At 39.1% G+C, this 24,000-nt stretch overlaps 3 protein-coding genes across 3 annotated transcripts in view; 2 read left to right on the top strand and 1 right to left on the bottom strand.

Moving 5' to 3' along the window:
* Nucleotides 1-22,134, bottom strand: part of LOC138055656 (uncharacterized) — a gene marked incomplete at its 3' end in the record, with an annotated part of 58,589 nt that extends 36,455 nt beyond the window's left edge. Inside the window, exons 1-10 of the mRNA XM_068901542.1 lie at nt 21,988-22,134; nt 21,240-21,874; nt 19,479-19,565; nt 17,617-17,726; nt 7,562-7,681; nt 4,405-4,493; nt 2,813-2,876; nt 2,299-2,372; nt 1,660-1,739; nt 660-721 (exon numbers count right to left, since the gene is read on the bottom strand). Coding sequence (XP_068757643.1) covers nt 660-721; nt 1,660-1,739; nt 2,299-2,372; nt 2,813-2,876; nt 4,405-4,493; nt 7,562-7,681; nt 17,617-17,726; nt 19,479-19,565; nt 21,240-21,501 — 948 coding nt within the window. The remainder of the gene's footprint in view (nt 1-659; nt 722-1,659; nt 1,740-2,298; nt 2,373-2,812; nt 2,877-4,404; nt 4,494-7,561; nt 7,682-17,616; nt 17,727-19,478; nt 19,566-21,239; nt 21,875-21,987) is intronic.
* On the top strand, nt 10,574-12,898 carry LOC138057550 (uncharacterized). Its single transcript, XM_068903531.1, has 2 exons — nt 10,574-10,773; nt 11,340-12,898. The coding sequence occupies exon 2, from the start codon at nt 11,804-11,806 to the stop codon at nt 12,896-12,898; it is 1,095 nt and encodes a 364-aa protein (XP_068759632.1). The 5' UTR covers nt 10,574-10,773; nt 11,340-11,803.
* Nucleotides 13,277-15,680, top strand: LOC138057549 (uncharacterized). Its single transcript, XM_068903530.1, has 3 exons — nt 13,277-14,100; nt 14,782-15,122; nt 15,234-15,680. Exons 1-3 carry the CDS (start codon nt 13,281-13,283, stop codon nt 15,678-15,680), a joined length of 1,608 nt encoding a protein of 535 aa, XP_068759631.1. The 5' UTR covers nt 13,277-13,280.
* Nucleotides 22,135-24,000: the final 1,866 nt, after the last annotated feature.

Here is a 24,000-nt window from a genome sequence, read left to right as displayed (position 1 = left end):
AGAAACATTGGGCAGCTGGATAACCGTGTTTTCCCGATGTAGATCGTGCAAAGTTGAGAGAATCCAATTTTCTTCCAACACGATGTTGAACTAAAGTCCATCCATTTCAAGTGACATTAAATTAGCGATATAGCATATAGTAAAAATAATTTTAGCTTGTTTTTGGTTTTTGGTTTTTTTTTTCTACAAGCATTGATAACGGTTTTTACCAGTTCTCGTTAATACTTAAAAGATTTTTCCCACCAGTGATCTTTTTCTGAAATATCTTCTCTTGTTTTAATACACTTCAACTGTCTAATTTTCTTGATAGCAGTCTCCCTTTCCCTTGATATTTTACGTCGTGTTCAAGGAGACTCTCCTCTGACTTGCATCTGTTGAGCATGCGCCAACATTGCCAAAGGCGTCCAAAAACCTTCAGCTTGTCATTATGCAAACGCCATTTCCGTATAAACAAACAGGAACGGTGTTATTTAGGACTCTGCATCAGTTATTTTAGAAACCAGTTTGTCTCAACTACGATCAGTAAAGTGATAAGATCAAAGTAAATTTACAGCCATTTCCCCATTTGCTTATTAATTAGCTTCAAGCTTAAATGGTAATAGAATTAATGTTGAAAATGGTATATGAAATGAATCATATATATAGAATTAATGTTGTACCTTTGAATGCCCGGTAAAGGTATGAACTTTTCCTCCACTTTTCGATCGGCTCCAAACATTTACTAAAGGTTAGAATGATAAAGAAAACAATGCTCATTTTACAAGCCTTTAAAGTGATATTCACTTCCCCTAATGTCATTAATGTCTCCATAATTCTGCTCAAACCTGACGAGCGGAGGAGGCGGCCGAAAGTAAGGCTACCAGATATAAAGCATCGTCTGAAAATCGAACCCACGACACATTGGTGGAAGGCCAGTGCTCTCATCACTGCTTCAGCACCCCTTCCCCCCCCCACCCCCATCGCCCTACCACCCCTTCACCCTCCCCGTCGTTTAGAGGACTCAGACCCAAATCGGGAGGGGTCAAAATCTACCGGAACACCAAAGAATGCATACAATATATGATTTTCAGATCATTGGAATTGCGGATTTGAAACATCTTTGAGACGGAAAGATAACAGTCAGTGGAACAGCTTAAGCAGTTTTAAAAAAACCCTGCTAGCAGAAGTTTCTTTTTCTTTTGCGTTCGCTGGGCTGACAAGAACAGGAAAAGAGACCTAGGCCACACGTCAAAACTCACTGTATTGAGCATGCACAGCGGTTACTTAGCAACCAAATCCTCACGTGATACTTCATGTTGTGTGGGCTCACTTAACAACAGCGGAATTACTGTAAACTCGGGAATGGGCAGGACATAGCGGGCTCACGTCACAGTCAGCAGACATATCATGGGGCATGCGATTTAAAGAGTGCCGTCCAAGGTTGTGGATGGCGGTTAGATCAAAGTGAGTCTCGACCCATGACAGAGGCCACTTTTCCTGTACTCGCCCTGAGCGAACGCAAAAAGAAAAGAAAGCTCTGCTAGCAGGGAAAAAATCCAGGATCAAAATCACTTTCAGTCTCAGTTTTTTACGGGTTCCTTTTTAGCTACGTCAGTTGCTCCAATAACTGAGCTGTCTTTTCCCTTTGAAAAGAGTACATTGTTCTAAAACCATACATACCATCACAATCTGTTCCAACAGTTACTATAAAGTTACAGGCTTTGGAGTAAACACATCCTGTCACAGGACCTCTGTGTGCACTGCAAACACAACAAAGTAGAAAGATCTTTAACATTCAACAATACAGTCATCCATCTCTAAAAATTTGCAGGAATCTCTCAAACGAGTACACCAAAGCAACCACAATGTCGCCAGTTGGAAGAAAAACTCTGCAAGAGGCTCCATTTGACGTTGATTCTGGCCTACCTGTAAACTGATAAGCCTTATTCAGCCTAACTTCATGATAAGGATCAAGCATTTGAAAGCGTGCTTTGTATATGACCCCTTTTTGATTGATTTTTGCAACACCAAGACCGATTCCATGTTCCTTGCTCTGAGAACAGTGTTCTATGAACAAGTCGTGCTGCCAAATCGTAGCGTGCAAACCAGCCTTAAAGGCCAGTTTGCACGCTACGATCTGTTGGCATGTAAACCGGCCTTAAAACAGGTGAATTTAGTTTCATGAAACAACTCGACGAAGGTCACACTGCCCCTGTGAAAAGGTAAATTTTCGAGTTCCCTTGCAGAGCAACCCAACCGTCTTTTTTTGTTTATCCTGTGATATAAAAATACCTCCAAAGTACAGTGTAACAGGCTTACTCTGTTATCTGAAAAAGAAGATTTCCTTCCATATCGTAGGCCACAACATTTCGCTCAGACAAACAGTAAAGACGCTGAAAAATTAAATTGAATAATCCACAAGTCAGTTAAAATAAATTCCACATGGCAAAAGTGTGCTATTTTGCACATAGTGCCGGCTTTTACCAATCTCACATCCAACAACTGTAAATGGAAAAATTGTCTTATTAAATTACATTAAACTTTGAACTGCTTAAATTTATCAAGACAACCAGAAATTCTTTTCGACTTCATGAACGCTTGGCACAATCAGTTTCCGTATAAGGTCATACTGTAAATGAGCTGATAAACGAGGTCAGAACGCTGAAAAACTCAAGGGTTAAGAACAACATCTGACTGGCTCAGACATTCAAAACAATAGTCCCAAACAGTTACAAAACGGAACTTTTAATACGAATGAACACATTTCACTAGAGCCAAAGGTTGTAACTCTTGATCTTGCAGAAAAGCAGCCCTTTAATCCAATCCGACTTACTTGCATAGCTTCATCCAACTCTACTTGCTTTACCCAACTTCCTCCCATGTCGGGGTAGGATGCTCTGAAATACCGAAGTACGTACATAACATGGCTAAATGTGAGAACAACTTTAATTAAACACCAATGAAATACCAGGTGATATTTCCAGCGAAAACATGATAATTATCTTCACATGTGAAAATAACATGTTGTTTTCACACGTGATATTTAGAGACTATGAATGCAAATGACCTCCTTCATGTTCACATCAACTAATTACAATACGTGAGTATAATTGGATTATAATTATTTCAAACAACCTCAAGGGCGTTGTTTGAAGTAATTACAGTGCGTAATTTGAACAGAATGGAGAAACCGTCGTGATATGCAGCAAAGACCTGGATTTGTCTTCTTCCATTCTTGGAAGTTATCCTTGGTTCTTTTCTCGCCTCAAGAATGGTGATGATAACCGTGGCAGCCATGCGATACCGTGCCATTTTGTCTCACGGCGAGGTTACCCTGCCCACAGTATTTGAATTTTCGCTAATGTGAACAGAAACATAATTGAATAAAATTGAATGGAGTATGGACTGAATGCATAAATGGCAGCCAAAAATGTATTCTTTTGTTTATGTGCTAATTAGACTCACTAGCCTCGCTTTCAAGAAAAATTTCTTTTATACTTTGTCCATGCAAACGAGGTTAGTGAGTCTAATTAGCGCATAAACAAAAGAAAATTTTTTTGGCCGGCATTTATGCATTCGGTCTATGATAGCCTGAATTAGTATAGCGATATTTCTTGTTTACAAACATTGACGTCACATTTCTTTTGATATTCAAATTTGCCAACCAAGGAACAAAGGAAGTCATTGTTTCAACAGCCAATTGGGTTCTGGTTGGCATATTAACAACAGTAAGTGATGTAGTGTATGTTCAGTGCATCCTACATGATGTATCTAGCAGTGCAAAGAGTGATGAGATTATTATTATTAAAAGCATGGCGGATTAGATTCGGAGTGTTTCTAGTGTGGCTTGATAATCCATTGGAATCGTTTTCAATACACGATCAAGACACGACAGGTGACGTCACGAGAAACAACCCTATATACCTATATAGAGTTGAACGCGCATGCTGATTGGCTACTCAAACTCCGGATATTCATTGCTATTCACCTACGAGCAATTCATGCGGAATTTGCGCTCTAAAATGTTGTAATCTTTGCAGAAATAAATGAATTTAAATCATCTTTTTGTGCTATATTATCTCACTGTTTTAGTATATAATAATAATAATAATAATAATAATAATAATAATAATAATAATAATGATAATAATAATAAAACAACTATTTACCTCATTGTCGGTGGCTTTTGGTGCATATTTACCTCGCCGCATATCCACCACTAGCCACCTCCACTTCGGTGAATAGCTGTTAATTATACTTCAGTTGATTATGATCAACATTAAGTGTGAACACGGCTTTAGAGACGGCATGTAAAGCGGCTTCCTAAGCAGACGTAAATAAAGCAACTAAGAAGCAAGGTTATATGAAGGTTGGCCAAAGCCACACGATGAGCGATGTAAAATATCAGCCGAAAAGATTAGTCACCTTAAAACCAAGCCATAGTTAGCCATTGGTCTTGAATACCTCTCCCATGCCTTCTGTTTGTCGTTTTCAATCTCTCCAAATGTCCAGAACTAAAATTAAGAGGTAGTGTAAGAAAACCACGTGTAATGGAAGTGCAATTGATTTTGTGCGCTTTTACCAATTACTACTTAAAACGAACTCAAGGCTTAAGTGACAAAAAAATGTCAGCTGAACATACCAAATCTAAGTTACAAACAACAGCTAAACTTTGAATAACCGTTATGCTAAACAGTTGTCAAAAACCCCAATTGCAATAGGCTAGTTTCTAATTGAGCAGCAACAAAAGAACAGAGTCGAGGTTCAAGGGAATAATTTGCATTTTCCTTTGTTTGAACAAAACAAAAATAGAGGAGGATATTTCATGGCCGTGACTGGAGAAACGAAATTCTACAAAAAGAGAAATTTTGTATCTCGAAGCAGCCATGTAATATTCTATTTATTGTATAAACGCCAATGAGATACTAAATCATTTCACGCAAGGCATCGAAAGGCGCGATTTTTATATGTAACCATAGCAACAGTGATCTTTTCACGTGTGAAGATTTAACAATCGAGGTGAATAGTGGTAGAATATTCTGCCACTATTCACCGAGATTGAAAAGAATAATTGTTTTAGTATATACTCACGAAGTTAATTGGTATTTCAATTCATGCGTGGAAAACGTGCAAGCGACACAAAGCATGCGCGAAAGTGTTTACAGCAGCTTCGAACATGGCACACCTAAATAATTAACAATTATGCGCCGAAGGCGAAGTTATTATAGATGAATATTCACCGAGACGAAGTCGAGGTGAATATTCACCGACAATCACTGAGCCTGAGGCGAATAATCGTTTTAGTATAAATACAAAGGTGATTATTTCAAAAAAGAGAAAAAAAAACATTTCAACGCGAAATCATCTTCACTTACAGTGGCAAAACGACTACTGGCAGCCATTTTGTCCGTCGAGGTGATTATCGGCTGATAATCCGAGATAGCGTGCCAATGAGAGCGCGCAATTTTGTATAATCACCTGTGTATTTATACTAACTTTCATTAAAATCCTCGTCACAAACAGAAAAATGGTCATTTCTTAATTAGCACCCTTTAAATCAGGAATCTAAATCAAAAGATGCTTGTTAAAACATTTTCACCGTTCCATCAAAGTTATAGAGCTTCATTTGACATGGAAATTGAAAATGCAGTTGGTAAAGGATCCCCATGAAATGGCGGCTCTAATTGAGGTAAGCGTTGGTTTGTTGTAAAATGACCCGCCTTGTTTCCTTGCAGCCATGTGTAACTTTCTTAAACATTTTTTTGATTCCTCGATTTCAGTAAGAAATTCGTTTTGGTGGGCAACCAGCCCTACAAGAAAGAATTACTCCGAGTGAAACAAATTGTTGGCGTGAAGATTGTTTAATTTTCAGCACTAATTATCTGGAAAAACGAAGTCAAACACTGGTTGGCAAAAGTATGAACTCTTCTCTTACCTTTGAAAACTTTCAGGCCAAATTTTGTTTCAGGCCAAATTTTGTCTTCTGTAGCACAGCATCATCTTGTATTCTCAATATTTCTGATTAATAAATGCTGACCATTTTGTTTCAGGATCACGCATTATTCACTCAGTAGGGAGTGAATAATGCTCAATTACTCCGAGATAGCGAACCAATCAGATTACTTGAAACACCATGAAGATCACTGCGTGAGCTCTGAGTGAGTATATACTATATGTTATCTTCAAATGCAAAGAATCATGTTTTCGCGCGAAAGCTCACTTGGTATTTCGTTGGTGTTTATATAGTAATTAACAATTATTCCATGAGCGCGCGTTGGATATGAGATGATAGATAGCCAACGAGGCACGTAGCGCCGATTTGGCTATAATCATCTCATATCCAACAAGCGCAAGTGGAATAATTGTTTTATTAGAAACGACCCCAAAATATAGAAAACTAGACTTCAATAAAAAATAAAAAAACACGCATGCATAATTATATTGCCGTGTTTGTAGATCATGGTATAATGGCCCATAACCCACGATGGCTTAGCCAATCAAAATTCTCGAATAGCATTATCCAAAGATCGAGTTTTTAATACATTAAGGTTACATGCAGGTAAGGTACTAAATTTATCTTTTATAATATATGCATTAGGGGTGGAGAATGGTACCTCCAAAATCTTGGCACTCGCAAACTCGACAGTCTTTACAAAGAGTCTCCACGTCTCGTTTATATTAGAGACCTTTAGCAACGAATTTTTCGGGCAATACCGCGAACCGCGAACCTTGGAAAATCACGTGATCTTGTCGTTGCCGTCACGTTTGTAGTCTGCGGTTCGAGTTTCAACTTCAAGACACTGTTCTTGCGGTAAGTGATTTACGGCAGCGTTTTATCGCCAGAGATTAATCAGACCTCCCGTTTGACCATATCAGTCATGTTGTTACATCTGTTTGCTATCTATTGGGAACAATTTTGAAGATCAAATCTAAGTTTTGGGAGAATTTTAGCTGTTTGATTTGAGAGCAGTTGTAGAAATGAAAAATCCAAGATGGCGGCACCGCTGTGGATAACAGGAACGGCTTGCTAAAAGTTCAGAATCGCGCTAACCTCTAGAACGGCAAACGACTAACTTCAAACCGGGCTTAATGTGGTTTGCGGTATATCGCGAAAACATCCGTTCTAAACTAAAAGGTCTCTATTGCTTTTATTTTGGCGTGAAGTCTTGCATGTTTTGGTCTGGGATTCGCAAACAAGGGTCTCGGCATCTCGGCGAGTCTCGGATTTTACCATTCGTCAACCCTTGCATTGCCAGATAAATTAATTTTAAAACTTGAGGAAGCAAGGGCGGCACATCGGTGAGAGCACTCGCATCCCACCAATGTGGCCTGGGTTCGATTCCCAGTCTGACATGGTGTCATATGTGGGTTGAGTTTGTTGGTTCTCTACTCTGCTCCGAGAGGTTGTTCTCCGGATATTCCCGTTTTCCCCTCTCCTCAAAAACCAACCTATGATTTCAATGTTCGGGGTCCCCAATTTAATGTGTCCCCAGGCCTACTGAAGACTTGACATTTAAATAAAGTTCACTATTAATTTTCCTGTGATTCAGATTTGTCCAAACTCCAACTACTGTAAGTTCACCTTCATCCCGCCAGTTCCCCCTGTAATAAGCTCATCTTTCACGTGATTAAAGACCATACACAGCACAGAATGCATGTCAGCTGATACCGAAAACACCTCGTGAAAATTCAGGTTAAAGACCTGCAAAAGGACAACTTGAAATAAGAACACTTAAGGTTGCAAATTACACGTAAAATGGAAAATGAATTTCAATTAAAAAAGAGGGTTAAAATATGTGGGATAAAAAAAAGTAATGTTTGTGAAGGAATAGCAGACTAAAAAGATGTAAAACAGATCTTAAATAGAAACTGCAGCCATAGTGGTCACGATCTGCAGGAAATAAAAGATTGACGGAGTATGAGTTAAGGGGTAAAGAAACGTGTGGAAACTTTTGTAGATACTAGTTCTGGGGGTGTTGGGCAGATAATCTGAACTTTACTGATATTGCCTTTAAAATTTTTCACAACTGATTCACTTGTCTTGATGAAACAGCAAACAAAAAGGAAGCAATATTCAAAGACAATAGTCTGTTAACATTTCCCTATAGTTTTCCATGTGTTTAGCTCCCTCAAACCTCCTTGCTTAAATAAGCTTAGGGAGACCTGGAGAGATTAGAGTTGGCGAATGCTCTTTTTCAGCTCTGAGGCACCTCAAATTGTGGAACCGTTGTACAATGAACGAGGAACGCTTGAGTGGGCTAGGGAAGCTGCTCATTCATCATGGAATGACATCTGTTCTATTCTATCCTTCATTGCCCCCATGGGGAGTGGTTAGTTAAGAGCGACTTGCCGTAAAAGTCACCTACACCTATGCAATATGGAAAAAATCGATTTTCTGAAAATTTGTCAGGAAGAAGGTTTTTACTAACTTGTTTCAAAACTGTAACTTTGAGGTTGTTTGGATTTTTATTTTCTTCTGCAGACGGCCTTTAGTATTTTGTCCCTGAAAGAGCAAAACTCGCCTCTAAAATTACACTTTTTGCGAAGGCTAGCAAGCCAAGATATTGTGCGTAGCTGGGAAAGCTAACCCGTATTATTTAAATATAATGTTTGAGTACTTATTTCGTGTTGTCAGATCCACATGTAATATGAACCTGAATTTTTAACAATTTTTCAAAATTATACGCCAAGGCGATGTCTCATCACTTCCAAATTTAGGTCAACTTTGTGGACCAAAAAGTCAATCTGGTACATGGATTTACCTCTCAAAACTACTTTTCTGGATAAAAGTATCACTTTATCTTACTTTTTATCGCAAATCTAGCTTGGGTAAATAAAACGCAAAAATTTGAAAGCGTCTTGTAATCAGACACTTGAGCTTATCGCTTGACATTTTGAACTTTCACGCCGCGATTATCATCTCGAACATCGACCCTGAAGTGTTCGCCTGTGGGTCGTTCTCCGGTAAAATAGTTGTTTTCAGCCTCCAGATATCAGTTGCTGTAATTTAAAGACAGTTTCTAACCGCAAACGAGTCTATTTAGAAAAGGCTTGTTTTGAATAATTAATTAAACATTTGGCGGTTGCCGAGCACAGACAACGCACGCAACAAAATGTCAGTTTATAAATCGTTATCGAGGAAAATGTTTAGGAAAACTAGAAAAAAAAATAGTTGATTAAACACTTGGAGTTATTTCTTACCTTAATGTTCGCTATCTTGATGAGGAAGGATATAAACATTGCTGCGGCTTCAGAGCTTGTTCGAAACACTGTCAGCGGTTGCCCAGCTACAAATAAAATTCCCTCGCTACAGAGAGCGTCCTTGTTTATTTATCCTCATTGTTACGACTTGTTTGGTTGCCTTTTTTTTTGTCTTTTTTTTTTTGTAATTGATTGTTTTATTACAGTTTTTAATATAAGCTTTATTTCATTTATGCCACTTTCTTTACCCACTCATCTTTGCTTACCGCATGTCAACGAGGTCATTGTCTCGGGATAACAGGTGTGTGCACTTGCTGATATCGAATAGGCCATTACCGAGTTGCTGTTTGTCTCAGTTTCGAAGTGAGACTTGGTGCTCAACTATTGAAATGGCAATGAGTTTGATTTGCATGAGAATAAGCAACTCATTTCCATTTGAATGGTCGAGCACCAGGACTCGCTTTGAAACTGAGGCATGCAGGAACTCGGAACTGCGCTATTTCGCAGAACTGTGCGTGCACGTGCTTTGAATTAACTCTGAGCTGTCTTGTTTTAGCGCGAACAATATTTTCTTGTAAAAAAGCGTTGTATCCTTTGGCCTTTCAAATTAACGTCTGATTTGGATTTTCTTGTACATAACATATATAACCGGAGGATCCTGCGTTTATATTTAAGTTAGAAATTGTAATTTAATGGCTTCGTGTGGTTTTGCCAAGCTTGTCGGAGGATCGTGTGGATCAAGTGCAGACAATCCGGCAAATGTTCAGTGTGTGGTTGTGGGAAGCTGTGCAAAGAGTATCCAGGGTAACCTTCGAAATTTTCGTGTATTCGGAGACTCTGCCTTAGACTGTGAATCGAAGCTCGTGCTTGCTCGAGCAGGTAAGAGAGTACATATCACATGTATTTATCTAGCCAAACGCAAAGTGATTTTGATCTTTGTAAATTTGTGTTATAATCTGCGCCCTAAACCTTCAATGCGAGAACCACGTCGGGCAACACCACGCAATAGGTGACTGTGCATGCTGGCTGTTCTGTACCAGCCAATTGTCATGCATCATGCACGATTCAGTGTCACGTACTAGTGTCACGCATAACTTCATACTATGAAGCTGTCCGAAATGCTATAATATATGCCATAGTATGTAGATGAAGACGAGTTTGTCTGTCATAATCAGAAATGTTTGATCTCCAAAAGGAGAGGAAAAGGAAGAATTTTGATTGCACTCTGCAAAGTAGGGGATCGGTTAAAGGAGGACCTAAAAGCAAAAGTGTCTACATAATTAAACTTTTCAAGCCTTAAGGTTGCTAACATTTTGTAGATACAGCAGGTCATGGTTCAGTTTGTAGTTTCAGTGTTTCATGTTCATCTTACAGGGGTGTTTGATATCGACAACTCGCATCTTCAACTGACTATTTGTCCAAGACATCGTGACTCTTTCGGTGTTAGATGGCGATCTAATAAAACAAACTGTACTGCTCCGATTTCATGGTGTTCACACCCAACTAAGCCTGTGAGAGGAGAACGCGGTATTACGCTCTCGCAGTCCAGGCAGCTATTCCACTCCTCTGGTGTGTTACTTCCTGTGGCGTCGCGTAAGTTATAAAATATAATTTTAAAAAAAATCAATAATAATAATGATAATAATAATAATAATAATAATAATAATTATTATTATTATTATTATTATTATAATTATTATTATTAGTATTATTATTATTATTATTATTATTACTGTCACGAGCCACATATGAGCGCCAACCCTACTGGGCGCGTCACTAAAGACCCCTGGGGCACGTAAGTGACCCGGGAAACTTCTTCTTGTGAGGAATTGACAGGTCTGTTGACAAACGAAATTAAGTTTGCTTGTGGGCTGAGTCAGCAGAACGGGAACTTGAAAGAATCTTTTTGACATAACGTTCTTGGAAAATCAAATCTGGGTCTTTGAGAAACGTTTCCCTGAGCTTATAGTTAAGGAAGTATGTTTGAAAAGGCTTTCTCGAAGTAAGCCACTCATTTAGTTACAAAATCCTCCCACGGGCTTAAATCGATTGAAAAGACGGCTAGGTTTTTTGTTGGAGGAATTAGGTTCGGCTGTAAAGGTTGTACGGATTCTACCCACCAACTAAAAAAACTCAATCGGAGGTATTTTTATGTGCAGAAATATGCAGGCAATGCCGAGGGAAGCTTGATGGGGAAATTTTGGAAGCACCAGTGCCAACTGAAGAAACGGTAGCATCAGCAGCTTTCGTCACAGCCGACCCTGGATTGTGTAAGGAATCCCGCGACGGAAATCAACAAACGGCGGCATCAGCAGCTTCCGGATTAAGCGAAAAACCCCAAGAAGGAAATATTAAAGAGGTAAGACTTACTTGCTGTTTATTTCGTGGAGTTTAAAAAGTATTAAAACCATAAGAAGAGGCAAAAGTTCATGACAAAAATTTAACAAAACTAGAAATTTCGTAAACACTATGGACAGGTTAAGTAAAATCACGCTCTTGCAATTTGGAGCAATTTTTAACATACTGTTGCAAAATCCGATACAAACTGTGTACGCTCTCAGTGTATTGCTAAAACGTCAGTATTTTTTTTTTACATTCACAGAACGTTTCAAATCATATAGACATGGAAAACCTGGCCGACGCAGTGCTGCAACTTCATCTTCAAGAACCAGACACCTATCAGCCGAGTTCACCGAAATCGGATTCACCAACCAGTAGCAGCACTGACTTATCTGATAACACTCCTTCAGAAAATGATAGCAAAGTACATCGACGAAAAAAACTCAACGAATTTCTCCGTTGCTGCAACGCACCTACAATAGGGCCATCCAAAAAGAGATGTGCTGAGACAAGTGTTCGCACCAAAAAGGGTCACATAGCAAAAGCAAAGAACCTGGTGGTGGCCGGACTTGAAGTTATAGCACCGGGAGACGCAGGCCATCTTTGGGAAGCACTTAGAAATTCAGGCACTGTGGAGAAAGAATTTGGAATTGCAGAGGAGTCACCTGAACAGCAGAAATACCTCAACGCCCTGGCTGAGACTTACCGGCACGCATCTTGTTGGGAAACGCGGCGGCAAGTACTGTCTATAATGGCAGATCTGATATCCTTTAAGCGTATCCAGCATTATATACCTGGTTTGACTGAGTACCGCTTCAAAATGGCGAGGCATCATGCGCTGCAGTATGGGCGTGGTGCGGAGGTTTCAATGTTGAAAAGCCCACGGTTGCGCATTGAGCTCACCCAACTTGACCATTTTTTAGACTACGTCACAAGTCCACATGTTACTCAGGACCTTCCTTTTGGACAGCGCCATCTTCGCCTCTCTTCCGGTCAAGTTCTGGAAACTCCTAATGTCATACGCACTATGATACCGAGCAGACTAGTGCGGCAGTATCAGGTATATTGCAAAGAGACGGAGTTTAAGCCCTTCGAAGCTGCTACAATGTTACGCATCCTCTCTGCCTGCCTTGCGACAGTAAGGAAGTCCCTTCAAGGACTTGACTATACGGCTGCAGCAGGTGCAAAGGGCTTTGATGACTTGAGCACCCTGATAGAGCGGTTGGAGGAGATGGGTCTGTCAAAAGAAGCTGCAAAAAGCTGGGAAAGATCACTGAAAGAAAGTAAACAGTATCTAAAATCAGATTTTAAGGTAAAACACTGTCGTTTAGTAAAGGCAATTCTGTCATACAAAAAGATATTTACGCATCGTCAGTAGGTACATATGCTGTATAAAAGTCACAATTACAATCATCCAGTAGAAAGAAAATGCGATGAATCAACAACTTCAACTTTTAGTTGAATATTAACTTCTTTGTATACAAAAACGTGACCCTCTTTATGCAGCTTTTCCAGGGAAGGAAGAAATAGCATCATTCAAAGTGAAGTTTATGAAAAGTACGTAACCATTTCTTTTCCAGGTTCATGTTTCGGAGAGCACTGCTGTTGCTGATCATTGCAGCACTTATGCGCTGAGTGATATTACCGATAGCCAACTACAAAGCCCATGCCAACATGTACATGACCGGAGTTGCTCACAGTGTGAAGGTCTCCGAAGCGTCTTGCGGAACATTGAAGGGTATTTGTTGAACGAGGCCCGTATGCCAGAGGAGGAATTAGAAGACCAGTTATACACGTTCAAACAATCAGAGGAGGCTATTACGTCTTGGAAAGCACACCAACTTCGCAGTGTTCGGCAAGATCAAGCGAGAATTGACTGCTTGAATTTGCTTGACGACGCTTCGGTTCTCATAACCCAAGACTGGGCGATGAAATTTTTACCCGCAAAGTATCGCGAATCTCAGTCCGACTGGTTCGGAAAACGGGGGCTTTCGTGGCATTTAAGCGTTGTGGCGCGAAAAGTAGACGGAAGGCTGCAAAGCCAGACATTCGTACATATCATCGAGAACTGTTTACAAGATACATCTGCAGTTGTACGCATCTTAGAGCATACTTTGCGCACCCTCAAATTCGAGCACCCAGAGATTACATCTGCCTTTCTCCGCCAGGACAATGCTGGGTGTTATCACAACTCAGTGTTGCTGGCAACATGTAACGCAATGAAGACCAAAACCGGTGTCAGAGTCCGCCGGGTCGACTTCAGCGACCCACAAGGCGGAAAAGGAGCTTGCGACAGGAGAGCTGCCTCAATAAAGGCTCACGTCAGACGTCACATTAACGAGGGTCACGATGTGCAGAATGCCAAAGACTTCAGAGACGCTATGTTGTCTAACGGAGGTCTAAATGGCGTACGGGTTGTCCTAGTTAACGCAAGCACTGAAGGAAAGAATGTTCTCCCTCACGTTAAGTTAGCGGGAGTAAGTTCCCTGAACAACTTCCAGTACAGCGAGCAAGGTATTACCGTCTGGAGGGCGTTTCAGGTGGGACAAGGCAAACTAATTAACCAAAGCCAAATTGAAGGTACGTATTGCATTCATGTTTCACATAAGCAATGCAGTCTATACAACTGATTTTATTATTGCTGTCAAATTTCTGGAAAGTGGAACTGTTGGCTGCTGTTTGTCGTAAAATACAGCGGAATATAATTAGTTTTCAGGGGTTTGTAAGCTGTAATTAGCACAACTTCTTTCCCAGGGTCTTGCAATTTTCAAGTTAAGTGGCTATCGAGTAAAATACCCTCGTAACGTCTGCTTGTGTAACGTCATGATCACCTTATTCAAAACCCACATTAACGGTGGAGATATATGAAGAGGAACGATTGTATTTGCATATATCAAATAAACAGCCACACCTCAAACCCTTTCTCAGAATTTGGGTACATATTTGGGGTTTCCTGTGGTTCGCTAAGGTTGTATGACTTGCCTATACAATGGCTGTCTTCTGTTTGTGGCCTTTTGAAAACTACTCAAATGACCATTACAAAGGAATTATCATACATGGCATGTAACAGAGAAAACAAAAAGGCAGAAAAAGGTTTCTACGTGCTACGCGCATCAATTGGGAAGTCAAATGAGTAAATAGCAAAGCTAGCATTTTCGTCATATGATCAAATGAATCATTTTGCGTGGACTATATTGCGACGAATGCTCTATTAAATCAACAGTCAGACCTTTACAATGATTAGGGTTCTGTTTCTTCCAGTTCCAAATTACTTGCAAAATTGTTCCTTCGAGGGAAGATTCTCCCATGGAGACTTTGTTAGTGTGTCACAAGAAAGGTCAAAAAAAGTGCAAGTGGACGATGAGCAGCCAGCAACAGAGAGTGATAAGTTCTCAAGTGAACTCCTTACCTGCCCAAATGAAGGATGTGTCAAAATGTACCAGAGGCATTCCAGTTTGGAAAAGCACCTATTGTTTGGTCAGTGCAAGATGGTGCCTGAGAGATGCACTCTGTTGGACGTGGCTAAAAAGAAATACCACGCCCTTTTAGTCGAAGGCTTGAGTGAAGCAGTCTCGGCAGCCCTTGAACAAGAAGACGTCTCAGTAAGCGCTAACAATTTACCCGAGGGGTGGGCCTTGAGGACTATCAAAAAGTTTAATTGATTCAGTGATACCCAGAAGAAATATTTGGAGGAAAAATTTAATCTTGGCCAGGCAACAGGCCAAAAACAGGATCCCATTAATGTAGCCCGAGACATGAGATTTGCCAAGAAGATGGATGGCTCGAAGCTGTTCAAGAGAGACGAGTATCTCACCACGCAGCAAGTGCAGTCTTTTTTTTCTAGAATGGCGGCAAAATGTCGTTATGATCAAGGTGAACTTTCAGCGCCAGATATCATGGCGGCAGAAGAGCAGCAGCAAATGGATGTCACACGACAAGCCATACTTCAAGAAGTTCAGTTGCGGCATCCAATTGTATATAACAACCTAGACATTTGCGCCTTGTACAAAGAAAAGAGACTCAAGCAGCTCAGCATTGCTATGCTTCGTATTGTATGCAACTTCTTTGACATAACAACGGAAGGTTTTAATAACAAACGAAAGGCAGAATACATAGATGCTCTAAGTGGACTTGTTTTAGCTTGCGATTGCAATGAGTAAGAAAAAATAGGAAATATGTATACCATATGCATAACGTTTCGATCTGTCAGTAGCCAGGGAACATCTCACTAGCTAGTGGAGTATAGGGCGAAATAAAAATTCGCAAGTAAAGCGATCTGAACCTGGCTGAGCCGAGAGAATGACATCTAATGAGAAAGGGCCGCCTCATTTCTAGCCTGGGGGAGCACCCGTAAAACCGGGCAGTGGGAGGGATTGCGCCGATGGAAGCTCAGGACGGGACGTTGGTTTTCGCCTCCCCTACATCTCGCTTCCCGTTTACACCTGCAACGCAGGCTCATAAATTATTTTAGCCCTTTACCTCAATTAACCTACTTTTCAGACAGTAAGGTAAGGCTCATAATTTACTCACTTTTAGTACGACAAACAAGTCGGTCACAAAAGTCTCGACAGCGTAGACAAGTAAGAGTGTTTGCAAATGTAAAATAACAGAGCGTGTTGTCTTAATTGTTTTACATTCATCATGTAAAATGAGACAGAAATACCTTAGTAGGTGTGTTAATAGGTATTTTTCACTTTAAGAGCAGAACTTAAACAGTCGAACAGGGGCGTGGGTGGGGGAATTTAAAAGAATTTACCAAAGGAACTGAAACTATTAAAGCATATAATTACTTTTTTAGTACGATAACTTCTGTCCGCAATCGAAATATTCTAGAATCTTGATTACCAGTTCTACTACAATTAATATTAATAAAGCAATAGCAATGAGCTCTGAGTAGGACAGAACCATGTGTTAATGTTACATCCAGAAATAATAAATATCTCACCCATGTGTATTATTATTATTATTATTATTATTATTATTAGAATTCCGAACAAAACTGACCAAACTATTAGCTTGGGTTGCCTGTGTCAACTGGTTAATATGTAACCTGGCAACAGTCCTGAGTGCTTCACTCACGAGACGCAAAGTAGCTCAAAGAGTCAGCAGAAAGGCGAAATTGAGGTAAGAAATAACTCCGAGTATTTATTCAACTATTTATTCTAATATAGTCTCTAAAGATTTTTCTTGAAAACCATTTATAAACTGACATTTTGTTGCGTGCTGCATGGTCTGTGCTCGCCAACCGTCAAATATTTAATTAATTATTCAAAACACCCCTTTTCTAAATAGACTCGTTTGCGGCTAGAAACTGTCTTTAAATTACAGCAACAGATATCTGGAGGCTGAAAACAACTATTTTACCGGAGAACGACCCACAGGCGAACACTTCAGGGTCGATGTTCGAGATGATAATCGCGGCGTGAAAGTTCAAAATGTCAAGCGATAAGCTCAAGTGTCTGATTACAAGACGCTGTCAAATTTTTGCGTTTTATTTACCCAAGCTAGATTTGCGATAAAAAGTAACATGAAGTGATACTTTTATCCAGAAAAATAGTTTTGAGAGGTAAATCCATGTACCAGATTGACTTTTTGGTCCACAAATTTGACCTAACTTTGGAAGTGATGAGACATAGCCTTGGCGTATAATTTTGAAAAATTGTTAAAAATTCAGGTTCATATTACATGTGGATCTGACAACACGAAATAAATACTCAAACATTATATTTAAATAATACGGGTTAGCTTTCCCAGCTACGCACAATATCTTGGCTTGCTAGCCTTCGCAAAAAGTGTAATTTAGAGGCGAGTTTTGCTCTTTCAGGGACAAAATACTAAAGGCCGTCTGGAGAAGAAAATAAAAATCCAAACAACCTCAAAGTTACAGTTTTGAAACAAGTTAGTAAAAACCTTCTTCCTGACAAATTTTCAGAAAATTGAATTTTTCTATCTTGCATAGGTATAGATGACCTTTACAGCAAGTCGCTCTTAAGTATGTAAAGTATGTAACTATAAATAATAGATGAAACATTATATTGCAGTACATCAATAATAAATTATTGTAGTTTGCAGACAGGACATCTTTTCATGGTTTACCTTCAATGCATATTCCTTTGACAATGCAAAATAGACATTGAATTTCCTTGAGAATATGATAAGGCGTAGAACATTGAACTGGTAAGATGGATAATTGAGATGCCTCGTCACTTAAAAACAATAAAAACAAATTGTGTAAATTAAAAATCTTATGCCTGTTAGCTATTACATAAAACAGGCCTTCTGACAGGGTGCGATTAAAAAATGCAAATTATGCGATTTTTTCAGGGCAGATTGTGCGATTAGAAAGGCCAATTATGCGATAAATAATGTAAATTATGCGATTTTTCTCTCAGCAATTTTGAGCTTGTTTTATAAGGTTTCAGGTTAAGAAAAACACTTTTTTGCTGCCCTAAAGACATTTTGAACACAAAGGAACAGTAATTATGTATCTCGATCGACATTAGTTGGGATAAATAAAAAAAATGAGGTCTTCTGCACTACCGGTGCACCACGTTAAAAGTTGAAAGGACACAGCTAACATGCCAAATGAATGATCAAGGTGCTCGTCAACCACGAACTTCCGAAGATGGTCAATCACAATAGGGCCATACCCCCATTTATACGAGAGAAAATAAGCCGCGGCTTTCTCTGGTCGCGGCTTACAGAAGATTCGAATGTTCACCCCGTATAAATGGTACAAAATCTACGTTCACGTCATTTTCAAGCCGCGGCTTATATTGACCTGGGAATATATATTCGTATAAATAGTTCCTTTTGCGTATTTTGTACACCGTGGCCAGAGTAAGCCACGGCTTATTTTCTCTTGTATAAAAGGCCCTAATATTGCACGACGAGAAAAACATCAGTCCATCGTCCACGTGGAGCGTACCTGTGGGGTACTTTCTTGCTCGATCGTGAGCTGTCAGATTGGGCGGAATATGTGGGAACTTCCTTCTTCGTCGAAGAAAAAGCGAGCGTTTTCACAACAATCTTATCCATGAGTAAGTTTTTATCAGTTTTCAAAGAAAGAAACTACATTTGGCCAAAAAACTTACAACTTCGCTTACTTATTTTTCACAAAAATTAATCTCTTCTATCAGAGAAGGCAACTGTGTCATTTCAGTGGTGTGTATATAAGGGCGTGTTTGTGTTGCACCAATAGAAGGAGACTCGTACCAGGTCCCCGACATGAAAAATAAAGCCTTGAAGTTCGAATGTTTACGAAATCGAAGGTGACAAAGATTTTTTAGCCTTTTTCCAAGATAAATCATCTTAAAAATGGCGTATTTATGCAGGAATTTCTAAGAAACGTCTTGATTTATGTTTCAGTTTATGAATTTTGTGCATCTTTTTGTGAATTATGCGATTTTTCGTGAATTGTGCGATCGGATGCGATTTGAGGTCGATTGTGCGAAATCGCACCATCGCGTAATATCAGAAGGCCTGATAAAATAATGTGTGCACTCAGGCATAGAGGCAATACATGTAATAAAAATTTATATAGTTCCGTGGTCAAGGACTGAGTGAAATGAGTTAACTTTTTACTTTGACAGTCCTCAGTTGTTCAAACGATGGATAGCATAATATCTGCTGGATAAATCACTGTCCAGTGGATAAGTCATAGCAAAACCAATAATAATATTGTGCTATCCAACAGTTAGTGATTTCTCCCGTGGATAGCGTTTTCCAACTTTTGAACAACTGAGGCCTGAGGCCTATTAAAATGCATTTTTGAATAACAGCTATTCATCTACATTCCTTAACAGCTATTACCCAACTAGATCCAACCTTGGAAGCATTTCATCTCCGACTGAAATCTCCAATTAATAATAATATTTATAAGTCAACATGACAGAAATTCAAAAAGGCAGAAGATATAAAAAATAGAGAATGCCATCAGCGATCAATCCCGTAATCACCTGTGTTGTAAACACTTTCATAGGACCAACTTGTAATACCTCTGGAGTCAAGAAACACAAACTGCCTGAATCTGGAATTATAGGTCACTAGAAGAAAAAGGTAATTAATCAACAACAGCATTCATTAAACTTATTGCATTTTTATGACAACAACAACAACAATGGTAATAACAATAAATTATTATAAAATGATACTAACAATCAAGAAATAATAGCAAAAATAGGTCATCTAAATCTACTGGCTGTAGACAGCTGGAAGTTTATCCAACTATTACAGTGAGGACACTTGAACCATGAACACTTGATATTTGTTTGTACATTTTTTTTAGTGACTATAGAATGTGGGCTCGCCCTTTTGACAAGAGTATTTAAGGTTTTTACACTTACAAAATGCTATACATGTAACACTATACATCATAAGAAGAGCCTTTATTTCTTAGTCGTCGAAAAAAACAATGTACACGAAAATGTCAAGTGTTCACGGTTCAAGTGTCCTTACTGTAAAGGCAGACTACTGTGGATAATAACTAATAAATTGGGATAGAAATTAGGCCATATTCATAAATGATGGCCAAGAAATTATTCTTTTGTCTGAATGCTAATCATCCTCAGTAGCCTCATTAGCACGGACAAAATTCAAAAGAACATTTGCTCCAATTTAAGTGAGGCTAGAGAGGATGATTAGCACAAAGACCAGTTAAAGAATAATTTCTGGGCGGCCATTTATGAATATGGCCTATGATAATGATAATAATAATCTTATGATACATCATCTTACTTATTATAATTTCTAATAATAATTAGTAGTAGAATTAAAATGACTATCATGATAAGCTATATGCTGCATATTAACACAGGTAACGTTCATTATTTTCAAAACTGACTGATAAACTAGGAGAGACTAGAGATGAGAGAGAACTTTCTTATCTTAAAGCAGCAGTTATACAATAATAATAATACTAATACTACTAATAATAATAATAATAATATTAATAATAATAATAACAGTGCGCCTTTATTCAATAATATATTGATAAATGACTGTATCAAAGGCTTCTGGGTAGTAGGCATGATACTACAAAGCTTAAACTGCCAGGTACCATTTAATTAAATGAAATTCCATGATACTTTAAATTTGTCTCGATGCATCATGACCACGTACAATTTTAGCCATTGAGTCCCTCACCCAGCCCGCATCCCAATTATCATTATTGTTGAACAAAGGACTTGGAAAGGAAAAACTAAGACAAGTTTCCCATTTCTGTCAAACAACGACAGTTTATGCAGGAAATGCTGGATTAGCTTTGTATGGATAATCAAATGGTAACAAGTGAAATATTTAGAGAATAATTTCACCTGTGATTTGTCCAAAATCAAATAATTTCCTGAGCCTTTCGCTCGGGAAATTATTTGATTTTGGACAAAACGCAAGTTAAATTATTCCCTTATTTCATGAGTGTACCATTTGATTAGCTATTAACATTATGGGCGACAAATTACAGTCGTAAAATGTCATTTTGGCACTGTAGGAAAAGTTGCCCACTGGCAAAATTGTAATTTCACATGTAAAATTATAAATTAACGATGAAATTTCACGGCAAAATTAAGCAGCAATTTGTCACCCATGTTATTATGTATCTAACTGCATATAGCAGTCAACCATCCCAGTGAATAACAGTAGGGGGTACAGATAAATATTATTATTCACTTAATTATTTCCCAGTTAATGTTAGTGTACTTTAATTAATAGCCTATGACTACCTCCAACTATTTCACAGTTTTTTGAAGCGTGTTTGTAAGAGCCTCTACTCTGAAAACCAAATGGGATTTGCAAGTAACTGGTTCTTAATTCTCCAAAATCCGCTGATCTCGAGGTTTCATCTTCCAATTCCCTTTCCTTAAAGGAATCCACTGCATTGTCCCTTTCCAACGACTCTCCGGCCGTTTCATTTCCACAACCATATTGTTCTTCACTGGATGTTGAAATGGAGCTGCTCTTTGATTGACCGTTTGCTTGATTCATTATTAATTATCTTGAATCGAATCCCTAGCGTGTTCTTCTAAAAATTCGCATTCGGCGCCCCTGGGTAAACTTCATATTAAGACTGTACTGTACTCCATCCACGAACACTTCACTTTTGTGTGTTTCATTGCAGTTCAAAGAAATACAGAATTCGTTGGTGCAGGCTGCATTTCGCAGATCCTGCAACCGTCGACTTGCAGAATCCTTGTGTGTTTCAATGTTACTATATATACTACTATACAATTCAGAGCCTGCTACTTTCCGTTTCGGCAATACCGTGGTAGCAAAGTTCACATTGTTAATGCAGGACTCAAAAAACACGCATTCTCAGTTCTGATTTAAAACCATAGTTGCTCCAGATTAACTTGGAAATCTGCAAGAAAAAACACACTCACAAACAAATCTTAAATTATTGTTACGCGAGATCGAAAAATAAGTGATGTAACGGAATTCGCGGAGTTCTCGCATGTTCCGTTTATTACTCACCTATAAAACAACCTCTAAAGATAACAAATTGAGTAGGATCTTGTGGACTGACCTCAAATTAATTAGTCTTGTAGACACTACGTAAAATTACAATCCTATGCACAAGAATGTGATTGCTCTTTTGCTTGTCTGAAAATCGCGTCGGACATCGCGTGCGTTGCTATGACACGAGTGGGAATGGGAACTGACCACGTGGTACGAGATGTTACAGGCGAGGCGGACGGCAAACGGAAGAGAACATTTCGCGCGCTAGGACAGTGGTGTCTCCCCGATTTTTATACTTATCATCTCTAATGTAGAAAAGATACTTGGCAATGCAAATGTGGTTGTGTGAAGACAAGTTAAAAAGGAAAACAGCTCACTTCCGGTTGCCGTCCGCGTCTCAAAAACGCGCATGCTTAAGCTCCCTAACGTTACCTGCGATCAGGCGTACGTCACGAAAAGATACCCTGTCTAAAAGAAAAGCACGCATGATCGCAGGTTACTCGTGAGATGAACGCGAACGCGAAAGAATCCTCGGTAACCATCACACGAAAATAAGGCAAAATTAGCTCCTGTGGCAAAGACAGTATTTTCTCTTCTCATCCTATAAAAAAGATACAGTGATATTTTTAAAATTAAACACGGACACTTACGGTGGCTCAAACCAGTTTCAACAAGGACAATACAAGTTCCATGCTTCCTCAATTGAAGTTGAAGCAAAGATAAGTCAGTCTCTTACCAACGTGTGAATGTCGCTCGATCGCATTTATTTGCATAGCGCTCGGACGGGTGAACTAGGCCTCAAAGGGACTGTGTCTCAGCACTGAAGTTTATTCTGGGCTCCTGCTAACCAACTTTACCATGGTTAACCAAGAAATTACTTAACAGCGGTTATCAGTCACACGCGACCCTCAAGGGCTTTTTTTTCTTTGGAAACTCAGTCTAAATTTGGATGGACATCAATTAAATGTTTCCATGACAATAGTCCTGTTCACTTGGCGGCAGTCAAATTCGTCATGGTAACATTTGATTGACGTCCACCCAAATTTAGTTTCGCAAAATGGAAAAAGTCCTTGTGGGCCCGGGTTGTGGGGCGCTTGTGACTGGTAACCGCTGTTCAAAAAAGTCTGTATAGCATACGTAATTCCGAAAAATTACAAACAGAGACATAGACTGTGAAAAATTGTTAAGCTGAAAAGTTTTCAACAAAAAACAGCCCCAATCTTCTTCGATTTTGCCCATCCTCCTCTACTTCTACTTTAGCCTGCGTAGCAAGCGTTTCCGTGGGGTTTCCGCGTAAATTTCGATGTTTTGGCCACGCGAAAATTGGGGTAATTTTTTTTTTTTAATTTGCGCTTGCACTATTCTCGCGCGGCCGAAAAAAGAGTTCGCTCCTCGCCCGCTGGAAACGCTTGCTGTGCAGGCTACTTCTACTTCTACTTTATTACTCTTCAGCACTTTCGTATCCCTGCCTCCTTTTGTATTTGTTGTTTTATTGAAACCTTCTCTTATTTGTTTAACTTTTACATTTCGCTTGATTTGGTTGCTTTACATTAGGAGACTTTTAATTATCATATTACATTTAATATTTACAATGGCGCGAGCATCGATCCACTTTAATAACTTAATAGTGAAAGTTCAGGTCAATTATAATTTCAGGAAGTCTTGAATTTATACATTAAGGTCCTAAACCCAAGAAATCTGAGATTGGCAGATCATCTTTAATAAGCACAGCTTTGATTCATTAAGAAATTCTGCTAGTCTAGATTCTTTTAACAAGCCGGATACTCAAAGAAAACAAAAGCTTCCTAAGAGGTACAAGTTTCGCCAAAGCCTCTTGTAGTGTTTCTTTTAAGGTGGCTCTAAAAATTTAAAGAGACACTCTCTCTAGAAAGATTGGAACTACACACCGTATCACGTAACAGCAATGTTATGGCACCATATGAAACACCGATTATTGCTGAACAAGATGTGGTCATTGTTGTGCCGTTATAAATTACCTTGGCAACGGAAAAGCCCAGCAAAAACACC

Source organism: Montipora capricornis, chromosome 7 (assembly GCF_036669925.1).
Source record: "Montipora capricornis isolate CH-2021 chromosome 7, ASM3666992v2, whole genome shotgun sequence".
Taxonomy (NCBI): Eukaryota; Metazoa; Cnidaria; class Anthozoa; order Scleractinia; family Acroporidae; genus Montipora; species Montipora capricornis.
Note: the sequence above shows the minus strand (reverse complement) of the source record. Positions and strands in the feature narration are given on the sequence as shown.

What these genes read in the sequence shown, in the direction of transcription:
- LOC138057550 (XM_068903531.1), top strand. Translation starts at nt 11,804, where the DNA reads ATGGAAAACCTGGCCGACGCAGTGCTGCAACTTCATCTTCAAGAACCA.
- LOC138057549 (XM_068903530.1), top strand. Translation starts at nt 13,281, where the DNA reads ATGCCAGAGGAGGAATTAGAAGACCAGTTATACACGTTCAAACAATCA. An exon ending in TAACCAAAGCCAAATTGAAG is followed by an intron (nt 14,101 to 14,781) that starts GTACGTATTGCA and finishes TGTTTCTTCCAG; the next exon opens with TTCCAAATTACTTGCAAAAT. An exon ending in TTGAACAAGAAGACGTCTCA is followed by an intron (nt 15,123 to 15,233) that starts GTAAGCGCTAAC and finishes AATCTTGGCCAG; the next exon opens with GCAACAGGCCAAAAACAGGA.